Here is a 24,312-nt window from a genome sequence, read left to right as displayed (position 1 = left end):
AGCAATAATAAAGAACATGAATAGAAGATCTTGAAGAAGGGAGATGCCTGGTTTGAACTAGTTTACATTTTGTTCTCAAGCTTTCAAATTCTCTAGGACTTAAAGCGGCTTTTACAACTTGCTCAGGCAGGTGGATGTTTTTCAAAAAGCAGCTTCCAATGACCGAAAAGACAAATGTGTATCCCAAATTTTTGGAGGGTGAGCATGTGATGACTGTTTATCAAATCTTCCACGTTAAGTACTGTAGTAACTGAAGATGACTTACCTTCTTGACAGAGGGGTGGGCTACCCCACATTCAGGTTGGGGTAAGATATTTTTTTGTTTGCAATTAGCATGAAATAACTCATACTAGCTGTACTTAACTAGAGTTTAAACGTGAGACCAGGCTTACAGATTTTGTCTTGTTATGGTGGAACTTCATCAGTATAAGAAGAAATGTGTGCTTCATACATCTTGAGCATCAAAGTTGTAAACTTCATCCAGGAGATTGTGTCCTCTGTTCCCTGTTTGAAGTGGAACTCTTGATAATTCTGTAAAACAGCTTTTTTTTGAAGGTTTAATGGTAGGGGATCATGAACAGATAGTGAAAATGGTCAAACTTCAAACCCTTCACAAATATTCTGTCCCAAACATATGAAGAATATTTTCAGGTAGATAGGCAGCTAGTACCAGAATTTCTTCAGTATGAGGGTTCCAGACTCTCATAGAGACTTGTGATCACAACGCGAGGTTCCTTGAGTTATTATGAAATAAAATGTGTTCAAGTTGAATTGACTTTGCTGTAATTGAAGCAATACGTAGCTACCAAGCTTGACCACTAGATGGTGATGCTACGAAAGGATTTATTTTGATTGTAAAACCGAGTTTAGCGTCTCTATCATACCGGTTTTGAATTTAACAGCTGAATAGCTCCAACCAGGTGAAACCTGTCATAGATATAATATGATACCAAACAAGTTTTTAAATTGTGGAGTGGAAGCTGGAGTTTTCTATTAAGGAAAAAATGCTTTGAGTAATAGATTATTACGAAGTTTTAAAATAATGGTTCATGATGTAATCGGACAAAAAAATATATCTATCTTAAATTGCAGTATTCTTCATTTAAAGCAACCTGTGTGTGGAAGGGAAAATACATTATTTATAGCTCTATATTTATGAGGTAGCATGGCAATTCAATATTAAAAGTGTAGACCCAGATTGGGGCTTGTATGTATATTATGTGTATTATTGTATTTGTGTATTATATTTGTGTATTATCTGTTGATATTTGGGGCTGTTATTTCACTGGTGATACCAGAAGATATGAAGAAAACATGCCATGATTTGTAAACTGCTAAATATATTTTGTACTAGAAAGATACACCATGACTGGTATGATAAATGTTAATTATTAATTAAATGTTATTATCCTGATCTGTAAAAAACTCGTTAATATTACAATATTCACCACAGTTCCATTATGTCTGAAATTTCCATTCAGATTTGCACAAGGCTGTTCTTGGAGAGTTTTCCAAGTATTTGATACATTTATAAATGATACTATGGGGTGGCTGCCTGCAGTAACAGGAAGTTAGACTTAATTATTCAGAAAAGACTCTTCTGTTTTCAGTCTTCTTTTTTCTTTCACCAATTTTTTTTCACAGATCTATCTTGAGATTTTCACCATAATGCCACTCTTCAAATGGTGTGAGAGGAATGCTTGCACTCAGTTTTTTCCTTACATGCATAGCAGACATTGACAGCTGAACATAGAAGTTTTAGCTGGAACATTGTACTAGCTTTATTCGTCTAGTAAGGTATCTAAAATTGCTTATTTGTGCTGTACAGTAAAATGTTGATTACTGACTGAAGAGCACAACTGTGAGGAACTACAGGTATTCTACTGGTTGAATATTTGGCATCTTTAGAGTAGCTTTCAGCAGTCATCAGTGAAGTAGCAGAACAATCCAGGAATTGTGAGAAATAAGTGTTGGCGGGGGAGGGAAGTATGTTAATCTGTAATTTATGATTGTGTAATTACGGACTCTTGTACACATTTCATCCAACACAGTCAGCTACTTTACTGTTCTTGTGCTCACAGAAATGATCATCTCTGTACAAGCGATGCTGGGAAAAGACAATACTGAGCAGGTCAGGCAGTGCAGTGATTTGCCTTTTTCATTACTGGCTACTTGTTTGATCTCATGCAAAGAGCTGTCATTCAGGCTGAGCACTGCTATATTCTGCTAGAGTACTTGAGCTTCAGGTAATGCAGTAAAAATCCCTACTTACCTATACCAAAGGTCTTTTAAACAAATGTTTTAGAGATGTGATTAATGCTTCCTGCCCATTTAAAGCACAGTGATGGAGTCTTTTGTGATTGTGTGAACTTAGTGCAAAAAACTGTGACTTCATAATATTATGACATTAAATGCAAATGAGTTACTGTTTGCCTGTCTTTGAACAGTGAAGTATTTCAGACTAAGGTGAAATACTGTTTCCCATTGAAAAAGATGACAGCTTTACTGCCAGATTTTAACTACAAGCATCCTTTTGCCCAAGTGAAGCTTCTGGTGCTGGGTCCGGAACTAATGTCATCAAGTGTTGCATACCTTTGAACCAGTAACTTTGCCCCATGTCAGAGTTTTATTTGTGTTTACCTAGCAGCGTCAGATTTGGGAGAAACTAAAGTTATTCAGGCTCAGTTTGCATTAGAGTGAAAGTTGTCCTTCCATTAGAATAAAACCAGTAAAACAGAGTTTAGCTACTTTTGGCTCTATGAATCTCTGAACTGTTGGAGCTTGGAAAGGACTAGTTAGGAGGGAAGGATTACTCTGTGCTTACACTACTACCTACTGAGACAGACAGTAGGTTAATGGGGAATTTTATTTGACCTAGTGCTGTGATTATGTGCTTGTTGGGTGGTAAGACGTATGCTGTTTAGCCTTACCTTTCCTCTCGCTTAGAAGTAGTGGAACCTCATTTTGTGCCAGATAACCTGTACATAGTGTAGTGTACTCATAATTTAAAAAAAACTTTCTGATAGTATATATCATATATATAGCTGGGTTTGTTCAGCCTGAGGAAGAGAAGGCTGCGAGGGGACCTAATATATACTTACAAATATTTCAAGGGTGGGTGTCACGAGGATGGGGCCAGACTCTTTTCAGTAGTGCCCAGTGACAGGACAAGGGGCAATGGGCACAAACTGAAGCACAGGAAGTTCCGTCTGAACATGAGGAAGAATTTTTTCCCTCTGAGGGTGACGGAGCACTGGAACAGGCTGCCCAAGGAGGTTGTGGAGTCTCCTCCTCTGGAGATATTCAAGACCCGCCTGGACAAGGTCCTCTACAGCCCACTGTAGGTAACCCTGCTTCGGCAGGAGGGTTGGACTGGATGACCCACAGAGGTCCCTTCCAACCCCTACCATTCTTTGATTCTGTGATCAATGGTACCCAAACCTTCTACGTGACAGGCTTTGTAATCTTAGTACAGCAGTCCAGTTGACTACATGCACTGTAGTTTTACTCTGTGAAATAAATGTCTTGTGCCCACTTAGTGTATGCCTGCTTTTTTTCACATGTTTAGACATCTTGAGAAAAGTATTTCCAGGACCTAATGGTATTTAAGCTTAATGGTTTTAAATTAACTCTGATATGAAACTGCTTTATCTATTAGTGCTGCAATGCTGTAGAGCAGTCTACTTAAAGTGACTGTGGTATCACAGGAATGAAATATGACAAGGTGCTACTTGTTCTTAAAATAGCATCCAGAAGGGAGAGGAGAAATGAGAGCTTGCTCTCATTTCTGTACTGGCAAAACATGGTGAAACTATTCTAAAGAGCAGAATCAATGAGCATGTGGAGAAATTACAGTTGAGAAAGCAGTGAAAGCATTGTAAAGAGAAGTTCTGCTGCACATGGAATAAGAAAAAATATGTTAGGATTTAATAGTTAAAAAAAACCCCAACAAACAACAAACCAACAACAAAAGGAAAGTGACAGAGAATAAAGAAGATCAATAATCATGATGGATGGAGGTTACCAGAAGGACCTCAGAAGAACTTGTGTTCTCATTGCATCATCTCAGAGGAATGAGAGCTCAGGTTTATAACAGATTAATGGAATAATCATCTCGGTACTCAAGTTACAGTCAAAAAGGCAAATGCAATACAAGTCATATCTGGGGAAGCAAATGGGGAATAAAACTGTATTATTTTATCACTAGGAATCTGCACTGTTCTTTGTCTTGATGAAGAGGGCATATCCCGGTAGCTGCTGCATTTTGGATTTAGTATAAGAATGTTGATAATAGGCATGGAGAATGTGCTGGTTTTGTCTGGGGTAAAGGACCAGGAGTGGAAATTGTAATGGCAATACCTTTAAAGTGTTGTAACCCAGGATTTAAGTTGTGTGTTATGGGAATTACTGTAGCAGGAACCACCTTGAACCAGTCGAGGACAAGCCTTACAAGAAGCAGTGGCAGTGCAGCAGTGACCTGACCTGAGCTGCTTTTGGTGCTCAGTAACTCCTTGCCACGCACCACGCCTCCTGTCCTCAGTGACCACTGTGACAGACGGAGCCCAAAGTCCTGGCCTAAGTGAACTCAGCAGACATTTTGGAGGGATTGGACATTTTAGCCTGTATATTAAGGTCTCTCAGTCAGTAGAGCATGAGACTCTTAATCTCGGGGTTGTGGGTTTGTGCCCCACGTTGGGTGCCAAAAAGGACTGTCCTGGTCTAACCCCAGCCAGCAACTAAGCACTGGACAGTGCTCATACCTCACTAGTGGGATGGGGGAGAGAATCAGAAGGGTAAAAGTAAGAACTCATGGGTTGACATAAAGACACTTCAATAGGTAAAGCAAAAGCCACACACACAAGCAAAGCAAAGCAAAACAAGGGATTCTGTCACTCCTTCCCAGCAGCAGGCAGGTGCTCATCCGTCTCCAGGAAAACAGGGCTCCATCACCCATAACGGTTACTTGGGAAGACAAGTCCTGCTTCCCTCAGCTTCATATGCTGAGCATGATGTCATATGACATGGAATATCCCTTTGGTCAGCCGGGGTCAGCTGTCCCGGCTGTGTCCCCTCCCAACTCCTTGCGCCCCCCAGCCTGCTCGCTGGTGGGGGGGATGAGGAGGAAAAAAGGCCTTGGCTCTGCGTAAGCGCTGCTCACTGATAGCGTATTATCAACTGTTTAGAGCACAAATCCAAAACAAAGCCTTATACTAGCTACTAGGAAGAAAATCAACTCTACCCCAGCCAAAACCAGCACACTTAGAAATGGTTCACAGCAGAGAAGTAAGAGTGGTCAGAGGCAGGGGGCAGCTACTGTACAATGAAGGATAAATCAGTTTGACTCCTCAGTTTGGGAAAGAACTGAGTCAGGAGATATCAATAAAACTACAGTCAGTAAGATTGAGTCACTAACATTATAAAATGACTAGGGAATGGTTATTTCAGAATTATATATTTGGAAATATAAGTCAGCGGGTGATAATTGTCTTATAGCCGCTAAACACAGTGATCTACAGTCAGCCTCTGACTTTAGAATAGTCGTTCAGCTGCTGATAGTATTTTGGTTTTGGTCTACACCAATAAAGATATTACAGCGTACATTGTTCTTCTGCCCTTTTTCTTCAACAAGAAGCAAGTACCTTTATTGAACTCCTTCCCATTAACCTGTACGGGAAGTAACTGCTTGTATAAATGTGCATATACACTCATGATTCCTTTAATGCAGGACAACCTCCTTTTCCTGTGAACTCAAATCTTGTGCTGATAAGCTTAGTAGGTTCCCTTCTCTTTATCTCATGGTGGGTCTTCACTCCAGTCCCCCTCATTCCCTCAAGTCCTTGCCCAGAAGTCTTTTAGAGCTTGTGGAGCTTCTGTTAAAATAAACTCCTCTGTTCAGTGGGAGGCTCTTTCTACTCTCAGAAAGAACTGGTGCCCTTTGTGATTTGAGGAACTATGAAGTCACACTCATGGTTAGTCGTAGGCAAGATTACACTGAAGATGAAGACGCTGTTTCTATTTAGAAATTAAAGATCAATTGACATGTAATTTGCAAGATTGATTGATATTTATGATTGTGAGAAAGCTGCAATCTGTTACCTTTTGCTAAATGGAGACTTTTCTAAAGCTTTATAACGTCTTCAGCAGAAAGACAGTACTTACAGAGTTAGGAACATTCCTTGAATGGTGGAAATTATAAAGAAAAACTTGAATGTACCCTCAGAAATACTAATTTTTAGACAAGCATTACTCATGAGAGGAGGTGCTCTACAATCTTTAATTACAATGCCTTGCCCGAGTTCTTGCTCCGTTGCTGCTTTTAAACTTCCTATAATTGAAGAATATACAGGTATGTGTGAAGGTGTCAGTTTGTGTCTTATAGTAAGAGGCAGCTGACCAAATCTGCCCCTTTCTCAGTATGGATCTGCTCAACAAATTCTTGTCAACAGAGATAAGAAAGAAAAACTGCAACAGATGGACTGTGGATTAATCCAAACATTAGAACAACCTAAGATAACAGTAATCAACATCAGGTCTTCTTAATAACTGGTTATACTCTTTTTGCCTGAGATTTGCCCTGAGCTCTCAGTGCAGTCGAGTTCACTCTGTTGACTGAAGAAAGCCGAAAGAAACTTGCATTAAACACAAGATGTTTTTATCAGTGTGGCGTGCCAGAAAGATGAGCAGGCGGTTCATGAACAGGGTGTGGAAGACTGGGCAGTTTAATCTGCACAGATTGGTAGGTTGTCTGAAATGTAGTATGAGTAATAATGCAATAATTTTTTATATTCAATATTTATACTAAATTGTATCATTATTGAATAATTGTGCTGGGGTGTTTACCTGTAAGGTAGTTTCAGCAGTAAAATATCTACTTTCTATTCACTATGTAAATCACACGATCAAGGGATATCCTTTCAGTCCTGTCTCTCAGCTAAAAGGTAAAACAGGCTCTCTAACATATCTTAGCAGAAAGAGTGAACAATTTCTTCTTCTAGTGTCGAATTTGAGTGGTATACTCCTGGGCTTTGGCTTAGAGCATTGCATATGCTTGGTAACGAGACTTAAATTTGTTATGCTAGTAAAAATTTATTAAACATAGAAATGTGAAAAGCGTAAAAAGTAAAAATGAATTTGTATCTGCATTTGCAGTGGTGATTTTTGTTCCCCTGCCTGGAGAGTTAAAGCTGCATAGTCGATACTGGAGTATTTAAATTGAATTCTGCACATTTCTCTTGTCTTTAATTTTTCAGTAAAAACCTAAGTGATACTGAAAATAAATAAGCCCCTGCCGTTGTTTTAGGTGGTTCTTGAATATTCTCTATTAAGTATATCAGTCTGTCTTTTTAGGGTCTGTGCTTATTCTAGCCAATATTCTGTTAGCAGAATGGCAATAAAACTAGTATAAGACACTTTTCAAATGCTTCAGGGGTTTTGTTGTTATTGTTTGAAAAGGTAATTGAGATACAACTGCTGTTTGTGTATACAGACAGTTTTTGTTGCTGTGCTTTTTTAATTTCAAAGTATGCATGCTGCTTGTAAAGGCATGTCTAGGAAAACTTTGAGATTAAAATATGGCATTATGTCATGTTTTAACTTGTCCCAGCAAGCTGATGATAAAAATTGGCTCAGGTACAAAATCAGAGGAACTTTATTCCAAGTATTTGATGTTAATTTTTAAATTCAGTAACCACTGTGATTACTGTATCTTGTTAATTGGCTGCAGAACAGTGTTACTCTGCATCCGCTACAACTGCAGATGGATCTTTCAGTAAATTTATTAAGTTATGGAAAGGTATGTGTACTGATACAGAAATCTTAATTACTGCCATTTTGTTTTGTGGTTTGGTGGTTGGTTTGTTGTTGGTTTTTTTTCTTTTTTTTTTTAAATCTACGCATTCTCAGTTCTTGCCTCACAGTAAATAGGGGCTTTTTTGTTTTGCTGTGATGTTTGGTTTTGGTGGAGGTTTTTTTATGGGTTTTTCTTAGTGTGTGTGTGTTTATTTTGGGGTTTTTTTCTGTGTGTTTTTTATTCCAGTCAGCTCAGTATCAAGAAGCGACCTGGACAGGCTGGAAAGTTGGGCAGAGAGGAACCTGATGAGGTTCAACAAGGGGAAGTGCAGGGTCCTGCACCTGGGGAGGAACAACCCCATGCACCAGTACAGGCTTGGGGCGGACCTGCTGGAGAGCAGCTCTGCGGAGAAGGGACCTGGGTGTCCTGGTGGACAACAGGTTGACCATGAGCCAGCAGTGTGCCCTGGCTGCCAAGAAAGCTAACGGGATTCTGGGATGTATTCGGAGGAGTGTGGCCAGCAGGTCGAGGGAGGTTCTCCTTCCCCTCTACACTGCCCTAGTGAGGCCCCGTCTGGAGTACTGTGTCCAGTTCTGGGCTCCCCACTTCAAGAAAGATGAGGAGCTACTGGAGAGAGTCCAGCAGAGGGCTATGAGGATGCTGAGGGGCCTTGAGCATCTGTCCTACGAGGAAAGGCTGAGGGAGCTGGGCTTGTTTAGCCTGGAGAAGAGAAGGCTGAGAGGGGACCTTATAAATGCCTATAAATATCTGAAGGGTGGGGGTCAGGAGGATGGGGCCAGACTCTTTTCAGTGGTGCCCAGCGACAGGACAAGGGGCAACGGGCACAAACTGAAGCATAGGAAGTTCCAGCTGAACATGAGGAAGAACTTCTTCCCTCTGAGGGTGACGGAGCCCTGGAACAGGCTGCCCGGGGAGGTTGTGGAGTCTCCTTCTCTGGAGATATTCAGGACCCTCCTGGACAAGGTCCTCTGCAGCCTGCTGTAGGTGACCCTGCTTTGGCAGGGGGGTTGGACTAGATGACCCACAGAGGTCCCTTCCAACCCCTAAAATTCTGTGATTCAGTGATTCTGTGCATATGAAAAATGGATGATGGAATCTCTCAGCTCCTATTAGGACTTCCTGAGTGTCCCTGGTGAGCCTCCCTGTTCTACCTCTGCACTCCAGATTCACAGATGCAATTTCAGCTACCTCTGTGTTGATGATTCTTAGATTGTCTCCTTTCTCTGGATACATCTTTTTCTATCCAAAACCAGGTATTTGACCCTGTACTGAAAGGCTCTTTCACCAAAACAAGCCCTTGTTTTTACTCCCACCCATCTTTTTTTCAACTGTGCAAGCGACCATTCTTCTAGTCTGGACTCCTTTGCAGTGTCCTGATGTTGAACCATCTCTAGAGTTGTGCCATGCCTTCATCTTCAGGTTGCTTTGTAATTTGTAAAAATCAGGATTTTTCTCGTTACTGCAGTACAGGCTCCTATAAATAACTGCAACTCTTTCGTCTTAGGCATGAGCAAATCTTGCTCGATACCATTAATATCCATATGGAGTGTAGGTGACACAGATTGCTGCCTTGTATCACCAGTGTGATTGCATAACCTCTTCCTGAAGTGCTTTTCTGTATTTCTGTCTCCGTTGAAATGAAATCATCATAGCTTCACTTTCAGGATTTTTTTTTTGTCCATATGAGCCTTTCCTGAAGTGCTGATTTCTAAAGTCTCTTTAATCAGTGATGCCACAGTTGATTGCTGTCTGGGTGGAAATCATCCTTCAGAGAAACTGCCTTAAAACACAGCAAACTTGCCTCATCTTCAGACAGTGATAGAATGGCAAGACAAATATGTACTTGGTGCCTCGCTTGTCCAGGTATTGAGGTGTTTGCTTTTCAGAATTTTAAACAATACTCTCCCATGTGACTCTCAGTTTGAAGCCTGTGAAGACACATACATGTATCTCTGTCATGTATATAACTGAATTCTGAAACATGTTCTTTTCAAAGTTGTACTAATATTCTTGTGCTCTCAGATGTTTTAAAATGTACAGCAGTATCAATGTTCAAAGCCATATGAAGAAAACCATGAAAAATATTTTCACTTGGACTCTTTGTAAGAAGAGTCAGAATTCAAAGCATGCAATTTGTATTTTATTCCAAACATCTTTAATAATAGCCAGTGATTAAGGAATTTCTCCAGTAATAAATTCACAGACGTTTTTCAGACTAGGTGTTTTCTTCAAGTGTGGAAAAGTTAGGGCTCAGGTAGGGCTGTAGTCTTCCCATGGAAAGAATTCACATTATAAAAAGCTTGTCCACTTAAGTAGATCATTGCATCTAGTATGTCTCAAGTGTTTCTTTATGTCCGTTATCTACCTCCTGAACATAGCTTTGAGGGCACTGCACAAGTCAGACTGAGTTTCAGATGATTACACTGATAAGCCGTTGTGTTTTATGAATATTAATAAAGTCTGTCTGAAAGATATACTCAGAATATTTGTATGTGATATGTTATTGAGCTGTACTAGTGACTAGAAGTAAATGGTGCATTGATCTTATTACCACATTTTTAAATTAATGTACTTATTATTTCTGCTTGTAACATAAGCTGCCAGGAAAAATTTGTTAAGCAGACTAGAACAGCTGTCAGTAAGAATTTGTTAAGGAGAAGAGTATATTGCAACAAGACGAAGTATATGGAGGAATCTGGTAATCCCCACTAAAACGCGTGTCATGAGTCAGTGGATTTAAAGAATTGTGGTGTTGTGACTTATGGCAGCATTGTAAGGAACTCTTCTGCCTTTGTTCATCCTATGGAGTTTTCTTTGTTTTGAAAATGTTTGCACTGGTGATATGATTATGACCATCAGAGCATTTTGTACAGAAATATGCAATAAGCAGTTTTCATAGCTTTTTGTTAGATTTCCAGGGGCAAGCTGGTACAGAAAGCCTTGACACTTAGCTGATTTCCTAAGTAATCTCTTTGATGCGAGCTGGAGGATTTTTCTTAAAATAATTGACTATGAAAAGTCAAATGGTGAATTCTGTAAGGTAACTTGATTTCTTATAATCTTTCAGATATTTACTGTGTGTGACCTCTCTTTTCTTACTGTGAAGAGGGCAGAGAAAATGCTCATCTATAGCAGTAATGCTTTTGTGATTTGCATTGGAAATCAAAGTAATTTTGTAGAAAATTCATTAGTGCATAATAAGAATTTTTCATTTTTTGCCAATTGTACTTTTGAGAAGTAGTGTTTTCATATTATGCTTACAGTATTCAAAGAATTTTGGAAATAGTCGTTATGATCATGATACATTAATCACAGAATAAGAAAAACAGAGTGTTGACTCCTGGTGTTTAGCCTTAATATCCCTAATGTTCTTGCTGATTAAAAAAACCCAAACAACAAAACGGCCCCACTAGACATCCATCGATACGCAGCACAAAATGACTGTTCTGTGGCACGACAATATCTTCCCTCTGTAGCTGTTTTGTTCACTGAGAGAGGAAAAAACAAGAAGAAAAAATGAGCAAATGCTTCTTTCTTGAATGTTTTTTCTGAATGTGGTAAGGTCTTTTGCTCTGTGAAACGTTTTCAGAAAGACAGAATCAGTGAACAAGTGCAGTTATGCTGCAAGCTCCCTGTTTTGTTCAGTTCAGATTTATAATTTATGCAAGCAAGGAAATGAAAAGATGCTATTGGATCTTACTACAGGCAGTGATTGAAACTTGGTTATTTTTGATCCATGGTTTCTCCACCCAGTAGCTGTTATCATCCACCACCATCCTCATAGCTGTGAATTTGTAACATTGTACTGTACCTGCTACCCAGTTTCTCTTAAATATCTGTTGTCATCTGGGAAGGGAAAACAAGCTTTCAATCCTGTGGGTTCTGAAAAAGGGAAAATAAGAAAAGCATTTGCTTCCTTTTTTTTTTTTTTTTTTTTTTTTTTTTTTTTTTTTTTTTTTAATTTCTCAAGGTTGTGCTTGTTACTGTAGTCGCAGGTAGAGAAGGGATGTAGGGAGTGGAAAAGCTTGGAAGAAAAATAGCATCAGCTGTCAAGAATTTTGTTTTCCTGGTCTGTAAATGATGCTGCTGTAATTCTATCTGCATTTTTTTTTTCCTGCTCATTCACCACTCAGCAGCTGGTAGGGAAGTAAGACTGCCTGGCAACCACCTGCAGAGCTGCAGAGATGAATTACATTTTCGGAAATAACACACTCCTCTATTCTCGCGCCAATCGAGGCAACACTAGCTCAAGCCACAGTTCTGTAGGCCCAAAGCAGAAGCAGTGGGCAAAGAAGGGCTCGACAGATGAGTTACGGAACGAGCCTTCCCGTTGGCAGCAGATAGTTGCATTTTTCACTCGGAGACATGGTTTCATTGACTGCATTTCTGTTGCTGCCAGCTCCACCCAGGTAATATGCCAGTTGCTGAAATTATTGTGTCTGCATGTTTTCTGATTACTTGCTAGCCAGAAATAGTAATTATTTATATATGCATGCTTTCATGTGGTATCTGATTTATGAATGGTGTTTTCTGTCTGCTTTCATTTTCATGTTTGACAGAGCTCTGAATGATTTTTAGCATTAAAGCATGAAAATGTGAGCATTTGAATGAAATCTGATTTTTTTTAAAGTTATTTTGCTAGTGGTGAGCCTCCAACAAGTTTAAATATGAGATATTTTACTGAAATACTGAAAAACGTAGTTTGCATTCTGCTGCGTAGCCCTGGAGGAGAATAATGTGGTTAAGAAATACCAATTTCATAGCTAGCAGTAAGATGACAGTTCAAATAAAGACCACATATCTCCTGGTTAAGCAATTGTATTTAAGATATTAAATAATTTAAAGTCTTAATTGTATGTAGCACAACAAATGCTAGCCTGTATGACTTTTCTGGGTTTTTTGGCTGCTAATAATTCATAAATAAGATGAAGGAATGCCTTCCTTACATACAGAATATACATTTAATAGTGCAGTCTGTGAGAAAAACATGACATTTTTCAACTTGACTATCAATCTGCTCTAAGTGATGTTTTTAGTAATCCTTACTGAAGTCAAGTCAAAGGAGGCAAGCCAAATTTCAAGTCTGTGGATTTGGGGGTGAGTTCTTATGGTTGATATCGAGAGAAGTTTAAATTTATTGGCATTAGTAGATGAGTATTTCTTTGGATAATGCTGAAATGTCAGCATTGTTTAAAAATGTGACATTAGATCTGTTTTGCTTACTGTCAAGCTAAATTCAGCTTTAGTCAAGAATAATTGCTTTCTTGATGTCGTATAAACTGAAGTACTCCACAAACTTGTAAAGAAAGGAAAAAATTTGTTACCCCCAGACACTGTAGTAGTATTAAGATATTTTGTATCTGTTGGTAATTGTTTCAAAGATGATAAACTGGTACTTCATCTGGAACTCGGCTTATTGTTGCCTGTTTTTTGCTTGTGAATTTAGAGTAAACAATGAATAGGAGATCTTAGAGGGGGAGATCTTTTCATTTTCTTGTTGTGAATGTACATGAACGTTGCAGAATGATCCTGTAGTTTCTGTAATGGGTCATTGTACAACTCTAGGTGATGCATTTGGTAGGTATAATAGCTTTTAAGTACTGTTATTTTTTAAAAAACAAAATATACAGTGTTAGCCTTTTGAATAAATATTATAGTTGCTCTTACTTGTTTAATGCTTGAGCAAGTAATACTGGAACGCATGAAACTTGCAGTTGGACTGACTAGTCAGGATCAGAAATTTGCTGATAAATAAAATACCAAATAGCCTCTGCTTTGAGCGTGGTTTGGAGCAGATAAAGGTCCTGAGATTCCTTCAAACCAAAGCTGTGATTTTGTGAATATCCCAATGTTTGTTCCGTTTTTTCTGCTGTGAAAAAGATAGCTTACCTCTGTGAAAGCCTGCCAAATTTTTTCAGAAGTCTGACAGTTCTTCCATTAAAAAGAACTGCTTATACATGTTAATGGCCAGAAGGAGGGAAAAAAACATAAAATATTTTGAAGTGGTTTTAAAAAACTTAATGAGCATATTCAGAAGTAATGCACTGAAGACGTAAGAGCTTGTTGAAGCCTCTTTGGAAAGGTGCTGTACTATCCTCCTACCTTATCCGCCCAGCGCAGCCGTTCTAGCCTCAGGGAGGGAAAAAGACATTGAAAGATTGCTCATTGTGGTGCAATTTTGTTTTTCAGTTCTCTTCAGTTTTTGTTCTGTGATGTAGTATCCTGAAAATTCTTGACGACTTTTATTTGTTCATTTAAGATGCATCCACATCACTTGAATGTAATCACCTTTGCAGAGTCAAAATAAATAATTAATGTGATGTATCTCTCTAACCTTGTCTGTTGAAATTCTGCTTGTGATGATGGGCTTTATACTTACTGTTGTGACATCATGATTTTTGACATATACAAAGTCAAACCAATGTTTCGTAAAGCACTGGCCTTTTCTTGTGGATTTGCTACATAGCACCCGTTTTTAGCTGTCCCTTCATTTGCTTGGCTTTCTTCAGTGGGATGGGGTGATGTGGAATGGTGATACTTAGTTCCCTGCGTCACCAGTGAAAGGGAACTGGCTGCTGGAGATGGGGCTGCATGCCCCTTTGCTTCTCTGGGGGTTACAACTGGTCAGCTTCTCCCAGCAAGGTGGTAAAAGGACTTTTGCTGAAGAAGGGACTTTGTATTTTGGGGCAGGGTATTTTTTGAGTAGGGGGTCTTGTGCTCTAAAGAAGCAAGGAGGAAGTTGGGGATGGGTGTGGTGGCACTGCGTTTTGTTGTACTCATGGCTAGGTTTATGCCCAAGAGAATGCATGTGTGCCCAAAGGCATTGTGGCACGGAGGGCTAGTCAGGAGTGAAAGGCTACTGTAAAAAGCCACAGCGCCCTGAAGACTAGCAACCCATTTTCAAGCATTAAATGTGTCTTATCTGCTAGTGTTGGCCTTTTTAATGTTGTTAGAAGATTCATATCGCCCATCTATTGTAGGAAGAAGGCAGCAGTGGAAACAGATGGTGTGAACAGGTACAAACAGAGACAGTAAGTGGTCACTCTGACTCTCTGCTTGTGTCCTGCCCTAGCCAAGGTCTCCAGGGTGCTTCACATGGAACTTGAGGTGGTCGTAGTGATTTGTAGACTTTGCGTTACTCCAATAACAAGGAGTTCAGTGATCAGTCATTGCAATCTGTCCATAGAAGAGCAGTACATCCCCCTGGGTTAATACCTGATCCTTTTCCAAGTGCTGAACTGCTGTGGAGTTAGCAATGCCTTCCTGCCCTGCTCACCACACCAGTCTCCTTTATGACTCTGGGGAAGCTGATTTAACATGCTCAGGCGTTTGAGGCCTTTACTGTTTCTTCCTCCTTCTTTCTGCATTCCCTGTGATGAGGAGTTAGTTACTCAGAAGAATTAGGGAATTTGATTAGAAGTTGATCTTTGAATTTTTGTCAGCAAATGTATGAATTTCTTTAATATAAGCCAAATCTGTGACATAAAATGGAAGATAAGGATCTTCAACAAATTGGTGCTGTCACAAGGGTAACTACCTTAGTAAATATATGGTTATGCAAATGAAAAATACTCAGTGATTTGAAGTGCTGTCCTAACAAGAGATATGCGTATTGCATGAACAAAGATAGCTGTATCCAAGGCAGTTCCTTCCCCCAGAGTCTTTACGGAGCTCTGGGAAGCCCCTGTTCCTGACAGAGGGTATGGCTATCAAGTCTCTGAATGCGTTTTAACTGTCAGTAGCATCTGGCCCAGGTTGTGTTACAAATTCAGAAAGAACCCTGAAACTCACATGGCGTTAAACAGGTTCTAAGAATGATGCATTTAGGGGTTCTTAGCATGTAACATAGTTTAATATGCTTCTGGCATTTGATACTGAAAAATTGTTTAGCTGTTTGAATATGCTGTGCTAATTTATACTGATACTTTTTAGGACATGTTTTAGGAAAGGGGGGAGGGGGAAGAGAGAGGGGAGCAGAAAACCCCTCCTAACTCCACATATCCATTTCATAAGCTTAACTTCAGATTTCAGAGTTTATCAACTGCTTCTGTGAGTTGTTTAAGCCCAGTAATTTATTGTCTTTGTATTTCTTCCTTTTTAAGGAAAGATCTAAAGATCTTGATAAAGATATTTCAAAAAAAGTTTTACTATATGTCATTGCTCCTAGCATATTGCTTTCAAATTCATTGAAATATTGTGAACATTGTTCTAGCTTGGATGAAATGCTGTGTGTAATCAGACAACATAGAGGTGTTGTAAAGTTTAAAAGATAATGATTAAAAACTCCAGGTTTCTACCCTAACCCCTTTTTGTTGTGCTTCTTACAGTTCAGAAATTGCAAGAACTGATTTCTTACAGCAAGAATTTTGGTATATTTAAGTATTTAGATATTTTTAGGCATACAGATTGTAGCGCTAAGGCACATGCTAAAAATATGTGAGACAAGAAAAAAGTAGTTCTGATACAGTATGTAGAGGTTTAGTTAAACAAGCAGCAGTTGAAAAGCAAAAAAGGTGTGGGGGCTTAATAGGAGACGTGGAATTAAACCTGGAACTTGTAGCAGGAAGATACTGCAGCTGAACGTTCAGACGATTTGGTTGCAGTTTAACTTAGGCGTATCAGGATGTGTCACAGTGGGTGATATGTTTTATGAACAATATTAAACTTTTGTGTGGGTGTGTGACTTTTAGCATCCCCTCAAGTTTATAAGTGAAGCTGGGACTTTATTATGCCAGCCATTGCATAATGTGAAGTTCTTTACTCGCAGGTTTGATTTTATTCAATACATTTTTTTGATTTAAAGAGGTGATACAGTAAAGAAGAAAGGAGTTACAGGAGCAACTGTAGGCAAGTTGTTATGGGTTTGCGTGGCAAGGTTTTGGTAGCAGCGGGGCTATAGTGGTACCTTCTGTGAGAAGCTGTGAGAAGCTTCCCCCATGTCTGATAAAGCCAGTGCCAGCCGGCTCTAAGACGGACCCGCCGCTGGCCAAGGCCAAGCCAGTTGGCGACGGTGGTAGTGCCGCTGGGATAACACAGTGAAGAAAGGGAAGAAAAAAAACCTCTGTGGTGAAACGGCAGTGTAGAGAGAGGAGTGAGACGATGTGAGAGAAAAAGCTCTGCAGACACCAAGGTCAGTGAAGAAGGAGGGGGGGGAGGAGGTGCCCGAAATGTCGGAGCAGTGAGCCTTCCCTTGCAACTTGTGATGAAGATCATGGTGAGGTAGGTTATCCGCCTGCAGCCCATGGAGGTCCATGGTGGAGCAGGTATCCACCTATAGCCCGTGGAAGGGACCCCACGCCGGAGCAGGTGGATGCCTGAAGGAGGCTGTGACCCCGTGGGGAGCCCACCCTGGAGCAGGGGCAGAGTGTGAGGAGTCCTCCCCCTGAGGGATGAGGAGCAGCAGAGACAAGGTGTGATGAACTGACCGTAACCCCCATTCCCCATCCCCCTGCACCGCTCAGGGGGAGGAGGGAGAGAAAAGGGAGTGAAGATGAGCCTGGGAAGAGGGGAGGGGTGGGGGGGAAGGTGTTTTAAGGTCTGGTTTTATTTCTCAGGATCCTACTCTGATTTGATTGGTGATAAATGAAGTTTCTTTTTTCTCCCCAAGTTCAGTCAGTTTTGTCCGTGATGGTAATGGCCGAGTGATCTCTCTCCTTGTCTCGACCCTTGAGCCTTCCATCATATTTCCTCTCCCCTGTCCAGCTGAGGAGGGGGAGTCATCGAGCAGTTTTGGTGGGCACCTGGCATTTATCCAGGCCAAACCTAAACACAAGTTTATGTGAGTACATAGAACAACTGTTGACATTGTTAGATTTTTTTAATGCAGACTTTTCCCCGAGTTTAAAATTCAAGCATATGTTGGCTGGAAATTGTTGCTGCTAATATTGTGATGAACATATGAGAAAGCAGCTTTAAATATAGTATTTGCTCTGGATGATTTTAACTATAAGAAAGCACCTTCTGAAATATAAACTTGAGTTCTACTGTACTAAGTTTCCTTCTTCTTCTTGATTTTTAGCTATGTAATATCATACATTTGTAACAGTATGAAATTATTTTGCAAATTTTAGTTCTGCCACTGGTTACATTTTCCATAAGAGGGCATTATAGCAGAGATAAAAATGGTATGAATTTATTCTGTAAGAGGAATGCATTAATATGTGTTCTAATCAATAGACTGAAAAGTAGGAAATTCTTGTCAATTTAAACTCGAGCCTTAAGGGACTCTGGAACCTCTGGTTCATTTTGTAAACATTCTAACTGTGTACAGTGGACACAGAAACTTCTAAAGACTTTGGAGCTTGCCTGACATTTTAAAAAGAGTTAAGCAGTTTTAAAAGTATATTAAAATTAATAAATCTTAAGAATACAACTCATCTATCATGTAATGTCATGTAGAGTGTGTTAGTATCATGGTGGTTCCCTGGTGTAGCCAGTTGTCTCTCCGCTTATGAAGGCAGCCAGTGGGCTCATGGAGTAACGGGGGTGTGCTGCTTCCTTCCACACCCGGGCGTGTGACTGCGACGTTGGCATGTGCAGTGCGTGACCTCAGTTCATCGCTCGCAGCACGGCAATGATGATAAGAACTGAACCGGTGCTCCAGCTACCTGCAGGCACGGCTTCCTGCCAGAGGGGCTGGGGCTCCGCTTTCTCTCACCTGTTCTCTCACAGCTGTTGTTCTGTCTCAGAGTTGATAGCAGAATTTCTTCATGCTTCTGTTCCATTGTATCTCAAGAAAATTACTTTTTCCAGAATGAGTCAGAAATCTGGTAAGCAAAGGAGAAGGGGACACAGAATGTTTTGCTTTTGGGTTACTACTGCTACTGCTGGGGCTTTCTGTCTATGTTGTGCCCAGGGCTCTGAACCTTCAGGCGAGGCAGGCACTGGATCCCGTCTTAATCCAGTCTCTGCAACTCCAGCTAATAACTCAGGTGGACTCACAGGGCCTTGCCTTAGGAAGCCAAGTGCATGGAAGCCTGTGAAAGAGGTAGGACTCTTTAGGTCTGTTACATAACTTCGCTAATTTATTTTATATTGTAATAGTTGCCCTCTCAGTTGAGGCTTGTATTGATTGACAAAATGTTTTGAAAGTCAAATACAAGCCAGTCTGTCTTTCACCTGCTGTCAGCTGCTAAACAGCTCTAGCATGGCTCCCGTGGTATAGCATTTCTGTTTTGCTGCTGAAGCTGCTGTGTATGTTTCAGTTAATACAATTATTAAGTAAATGACTGTCTGGTAGAATCGTTGAATCTAAAGTGAACACCAGCTTCTTTCTGTTCTTCTATTTTAGTCTACAACATCAAGAGCGCTCTCAATTATGATTAAGGATGTGCAGGATGTTTCTTTTAGTCTGAAGAAGCTAATGCAACAACAATGTCTTAAATGTTTTTAGAAAACGTGACTTTGTCTTTTAGGGTGATCTGCATCCGTATTTGAGAGCTGACATGATATATGTGTTGTGCAACTTAAGAGACTTTTAGTTTATACCCAGCTCAGAGTCATGGTAAACTTTGTGTCCACAGCCTTTCTGGGATTTATAGTAACTCAGGGAGAGAAATGGTTGTCTTGTTAAACAAGATAAATTGAACATGAACATAAATAAACATGCACATGATAAATTTACATGCACACCAGCTATACAGTCTCTTTTCAGAAGAATTTCTTTCTCTTCTAGAACCACTGTTGGGGCCAGTGCTTTCCCCTGTAGTCCAAAACAGAGGAGGTACTTGAATTTGTTTTTATGAAAAACAATTACTTGTTAAAATTTTCAGTAAAACAGGTGGGCTCTTCAGCTCTCTTTTTTTTGTTTTGTTTTTTTTTTTTTTTCCTGAAAAGCGTATTCTGTATGAATGTTTGAATCATTTAATCTTTGTCAGAATTTCTTTTCTAGTTCTCAGAAGTGGCTCTACCCTGTGTGAGCTACTCAGTGTTAAGTAAATTCTTAGTAGTCCCTGATAGGTAATTTGTATTTCTCTATTCCTTCTACATTCTCGTCTGAGTTTCGCAGAGTGATTTTTATTGTCACGTAATAGCCAGTGATTCCTGTTTCGTATATATTATTCTAGCATCTCTTGAGGCCAGTTTTCTTTATTGTACTGATACGTTTTGAGACTTACATAGCTATGACTGTGTGTTGTTGTTGCTTACACACTGGCACTGAGTCAGCATCCCAAGTGTTTCAGTGCATGGAAGCAAATGCATTCTGGAGCTGTTGTAAAATGCCAGATGTGTGTATCTGTAGATCACTTTAGAAAAGATGTCTTTGCAAGGCATGAACTCTGTTTGACTAAGCCTATCTGTTTGGGCTACGCATGCAGCTTTTGCCATCACGGGAGCACGACAGTCTGAGTGAAGAAAGTATCTTTCACTGCTCTCCCTGGGAGTGAGTTCAGGCCGAAGTTTGACATGCTGCTGCTTGCTGAACTTCAAGCACAAGCATACTGGGAAGCAGTTCCATACAGTTTATTTTTTGTGTTACTTTGGCAGATCCATAGAAGACAAAAATGTCAGGAAAACATCCGCCTCTTCATATGATGCATCTTGTGCAACTGAAGTGCCTCATCCGTGTTTATTAGTATAAACACGTCATTCACGCTTTGCTTATCATGAAATGGCTCTGTAACAGACAGGTCCCAGTGGATGCTTTGCTCCCCTGAAGAAGGGTACTTGCTTTAATGCTGTTTCCCAGATTTCATTTGGGTGAAGATTGCATAGTTCTATATATAGTTTCAGGAACACTTAAAAATTTCTCCAGTTAGAAGGCAAGAGAAATCCTGCTGATCAGTTGGGACTGTTCCTGCAACAGATGCTTTGCTAACCAAGCGCTGTAATGAAATTCTAGCAGCTATAGGTTTAAAAGGGCACTGTAGTTGCCGTGCTGGTCTTGGGGACATCAGTATCAAATACGTCAGCAGACTTTGAGAAGGGTGTAACCACCCTGTCAGATGCCATGCTCATATTAAGCCAGCACTCTCAGTCCCTCCATTTTATTGCTTACAAAAAGGATAGGAGCATTCCTGTTTCACATCAAAGACTGATAACCTTGTGGTGTCTGTTAAGGAAGCTCAGAAAACTGTAATACAGAGGCCAAATTCAGCACTGAGACCTGAATTCTTGTTAATACACCGCCACCTAGCAAGTCTTCCTTAAATCCTAAACATACCTTTTGAGGACCTGCCTTTTCTGGTTTTGCCCAAAGTAGCATTAGCAACAGTCATTTCTATACCAGTCAAAATTAATTAGGTCAATATATCCTCCCTGAAAGTAGTCCATCATGACCAAAAAAAAAAAAAAAAGTCTACTCTCTGATATACTCCAGAAGCTGCAGTGTCTTCTAAACTGTACCTTTGGTTAATTGGGATCAGCACTGGCCACTTCAAGCCATCACTTCTTGCTACTAGCTTGAGTTTCTTCCAGGAACTGTTTAGACTTCAAGCCCGATAATGGTTCCAGACTCTCCTGAGCTACATGTGTTCTCTGTACCTCATTCGTGTTTTACAAACGTTACCTATTAGAATCCTCTGCTGCGGTAGATGCTAAAGTTGTTAAAGGGATGTTCTAATCTCCACTTGACCAACATGACTGATTCTTATCATCTGGTGGGTAGAAGCCACCTGTTCCATGCTAACGTGCAGTTAAGAAAAACTATGACACATTTTTCTTTGGGGAGGTGCAGTAGGAGGGGACACTTGTTCAGTGGGCTGTGATCCTCTTTTCTTGCCTTTTTTTTAAGATCCTCTGATGTATCATGACCATACAGTGGGTTTATCCCCTAAAAAACTGTAAGGGATCACAAAACTTGTGCAGTTCTGTCACTTGAATTTTGAAAGACTTAGGCTCCCTGCCACGTACCAGGTTTTTGTGTGGGCTCACACACGGCTCAGTATCAGATGAGCACTCTGAAGGGCTGCAGTCAATGTAGAGCAAGGACTCCTTTCTCTGCCTATCTCTTATAATTTTAAAAAATCTTTGCCACCAACCAAAGCATTTCTGGACTTGTTTTCCAGTTTGGTATTCCTCAGAGTGTCTCTGTGCTGTTTATTGCTATTCCATGTGACTTTGGTTGTCGGTATTGAATTTCATCTCGCTGCCTGTAACCCACTTCTCTAATATATCAGGCTTGCGCTGCAGCTTGTCTCTGTTGTGCATTTGCTGCTCTTCCAGCTTTCATGTTTAGCTGCACATTAGGATGTAATTGAGCTGACGTGTTCTCCAGACAGATAACAGACATTTATGACTCACTTTGCCTCTCTTGTAAGCTGATCTTGGCATTTTTGAATTTTCCGCCTTTTGGTCCGTTAAACTGTTTCCAGTGCATATTCTAGTCCCTTGCAACTGTCTCTTGTGTGAAATGATACATCTAAGCAATGATGTAAATAAAAGCAGATCATCTTACCCGTATTTTTCGTAGAAAAGAAGAAAGGATCAGGACAGAATAGTTTAAATTTCCTTTTGACACTGGTAAAATAGAAATGCTTATTAATTTTTTTCATGTCCTTGTAGTCAGCTTAGGAGCATTCTTTTTTTGAAGTTACAATTGGTTTTTAAACTGTGTGGAAGTTAGTAGTATTGTTATTGGAGAAGAGTATCTGTGTAGTTGTGTCAGTCTTCTAATATGACTTTGGATATTTTATGGGATGCACGTATAGTACAGGATTTTTCTTTGACCATGGAATTTTCAGTTTCTTCCCAGTGCTTTGTGTGGTATTTACTGGAAACTGCCATACTGTGGGAGTGTTTTGGATGAGTCTTCTAGCCTCTCCTCCTTTATTCTCCTTATCAGTGCTGCCTCACAATGTGTAGATTTGCTCATTTAAAGTTGTTTCTGTAAGACTGATGCCCGTAGAAGTTAGTTGAGCAACCTGTATTATGTGCCTCCCAGGTAACAGTGTTTGGTTTTCATAACAGAACAGGGAGCAGAGTAAAGATTGCTTGTGCTTCTGGTGTACAGTTCTACTTCAAAGCAAATTTAAGTTAGTAAGTTGTAGTTGTTTTTCTTAGATAGTGAACTGTATCTGCACAGTGTGATGTAGCAGGTGAGAAATCAGTCAGCTTTCCCTTCGGAGGGAGAGTGAGAACTCTGGATTTTGTCTGTAGCATGTACTGTCTCCAGTCTGATATCCTGGCCTGGAAAGGGATTCTGATAAGTTGGGAGTGTTCAGAAAAGGGATTATAACTGTAGGTTGTGTTCAGGAAGACCTGGTTTAAAATGCGAAACTTAAGAACCTCTGCTTGGTTCATCCAAAGGAAGGTCAGGAGATGATTTGGTCACAGACTATAAATATATAGGGATAGATTTTGGAAACTAGAAAGCTTGTTTATTTAGTAGAAAAAGGCATCTGTATTCCAAGCTGGGGAACTGAAGGTAGACAAATTTAGATAGAAAACTTAATTTTAAAGAAGGCTGTTAATATAATAAACATGAAAAAGCTTAGTGGAATATGATGTAATTGCCGAATCAGGGTAATAAATTAGTATTTCCTATGTAAAAAGCATAATGACAAATAAAGTTTGTGCTTGAAAATGTCAAAATACATCATAGAATCTCTGATTCAACATCTAATATAATGACTTTAAAGTGCTATTTGGAAGCTGTAAACTGCTATTTGGAAAGCAGCTTGTACATTTAAAAAACTCTTATTACGTCTCTTTACTAGTGCTTTTAATTTTTATTTTAACTCTGTCATTTTTGTTACTCTTTTTAAAAGATGAACACCATGGGGTGAAATTCTGTGTACAGCTTTTTAGCATTTGAGCACATTAAGCCTCATTACAGGGCAGCACTTCAAGAGTTAGATGCTAAATCAAGTGGTATGCAAATTAACTCTGAAATACTACTGATCAAGTTGGTGATTGTACAGACCTAAGACTGTATTCCCTGATAAATGTGGAATGCGAAAATAGGTGCCTGTCTCTAAGCAAATAAACAGCTAGGGCTGTCCCACCTTTGAGTTTAAAATTAATAGAGAATTTAAATTAATGTGGTAAGAGGCACAGGTGATTGGTAGGAGATGACATTTATTCAGGATTTCTTAAGGAACTTGTGTTTAATATGGCTGAACTTCCCGTTGTGTTGTGTGTGACCTTCTGTTTAAACTGTGTGGGTATTCCTAGAATGACAATTTAAAAAATAGCGAATATGATGCCCTTTTTAAAAGAAGCTAAGCTGTAATCTCTGAGACTGCAGCTGAGCAGGTCTGATTTCCTTGTTGTACAAACTGAGAAATTCTTTATTATTAAAAAAGAATTAACAGGTAGATGGATAAACAGATATTTTGAAGAGAAGTCAGCTTGTCTTTATAAAAGGAATATAAGGACTCGCAGATCCTCCAGACTTCTCTGAAAACGGGGAACATGAGGATAAAAATCTGCACTGGAGCATGTGGTCATCAGAAGGTCATTCTAATTACAGAAGTCTTTGAAAATAATGGTTCTTGGATCAAAGGCTGTTAAAATTAATGGTGCCATGGCATAAAAAGGAAAGATGTTTTGTAGATTTTCAA

At 39.7% G+C, this 24,312-nt stretch overlaps 1 protein-coding gene across 18 annotated transcripts in view; it reads left to right on the top strand.

Annotated features, from left to right (window-relative positions):
* The window catches only part of DLG1 (discs large MAGUK scaffold protein 1), a 182,821-nt gene that overhangs the window by 67,365 nt on the left and 91,144 nt on the right, over positions 1-24,312 (top strand). For 2 of the 18 annotated variants that reach the window (XM_075418040.1, XM_075418044.1), the window contains exon 1: positions 11,892-12,219. The exons of 13 other annotated variants lie outside the window; for them this stretch is intronic. In XM_075418040.1, coding sequence (XP_075274155.1) covers positions 11,995-12,219 — 225 coding nt within the window. In that variant the 5' untranslated portion in view covers positions 11,892-11,994. Of the gene's footprint in view, positions 1-11,890; positions 12,220-24,312 lie in introns of those variants that run through there. 3 more of the 18 variants (XM_075418041.1, XM_075418046.1, XM_075418045.1) reach the window with 2 other exon arrangements.

The sequence above is a fragment of the Opisthocomus hoazin genome, chromosome 4, assembly GCF_030867145.1.
Source record: "Opisthocomus hoazin isolate bOpiHoa1 chromosome 4, bOpiHoa1.hap1, whole genome shotgun sequence".
Lineage (NCBI taxonomy): Eukaryota > Metazoa > Chordata > Aves > Opisthocomiformes > Opisthocomidae > Opisthocomus > Opisthocomus hoazin.
This window is presented reverse-complemented; position numbering and strand designations above follow the sequence as displayed.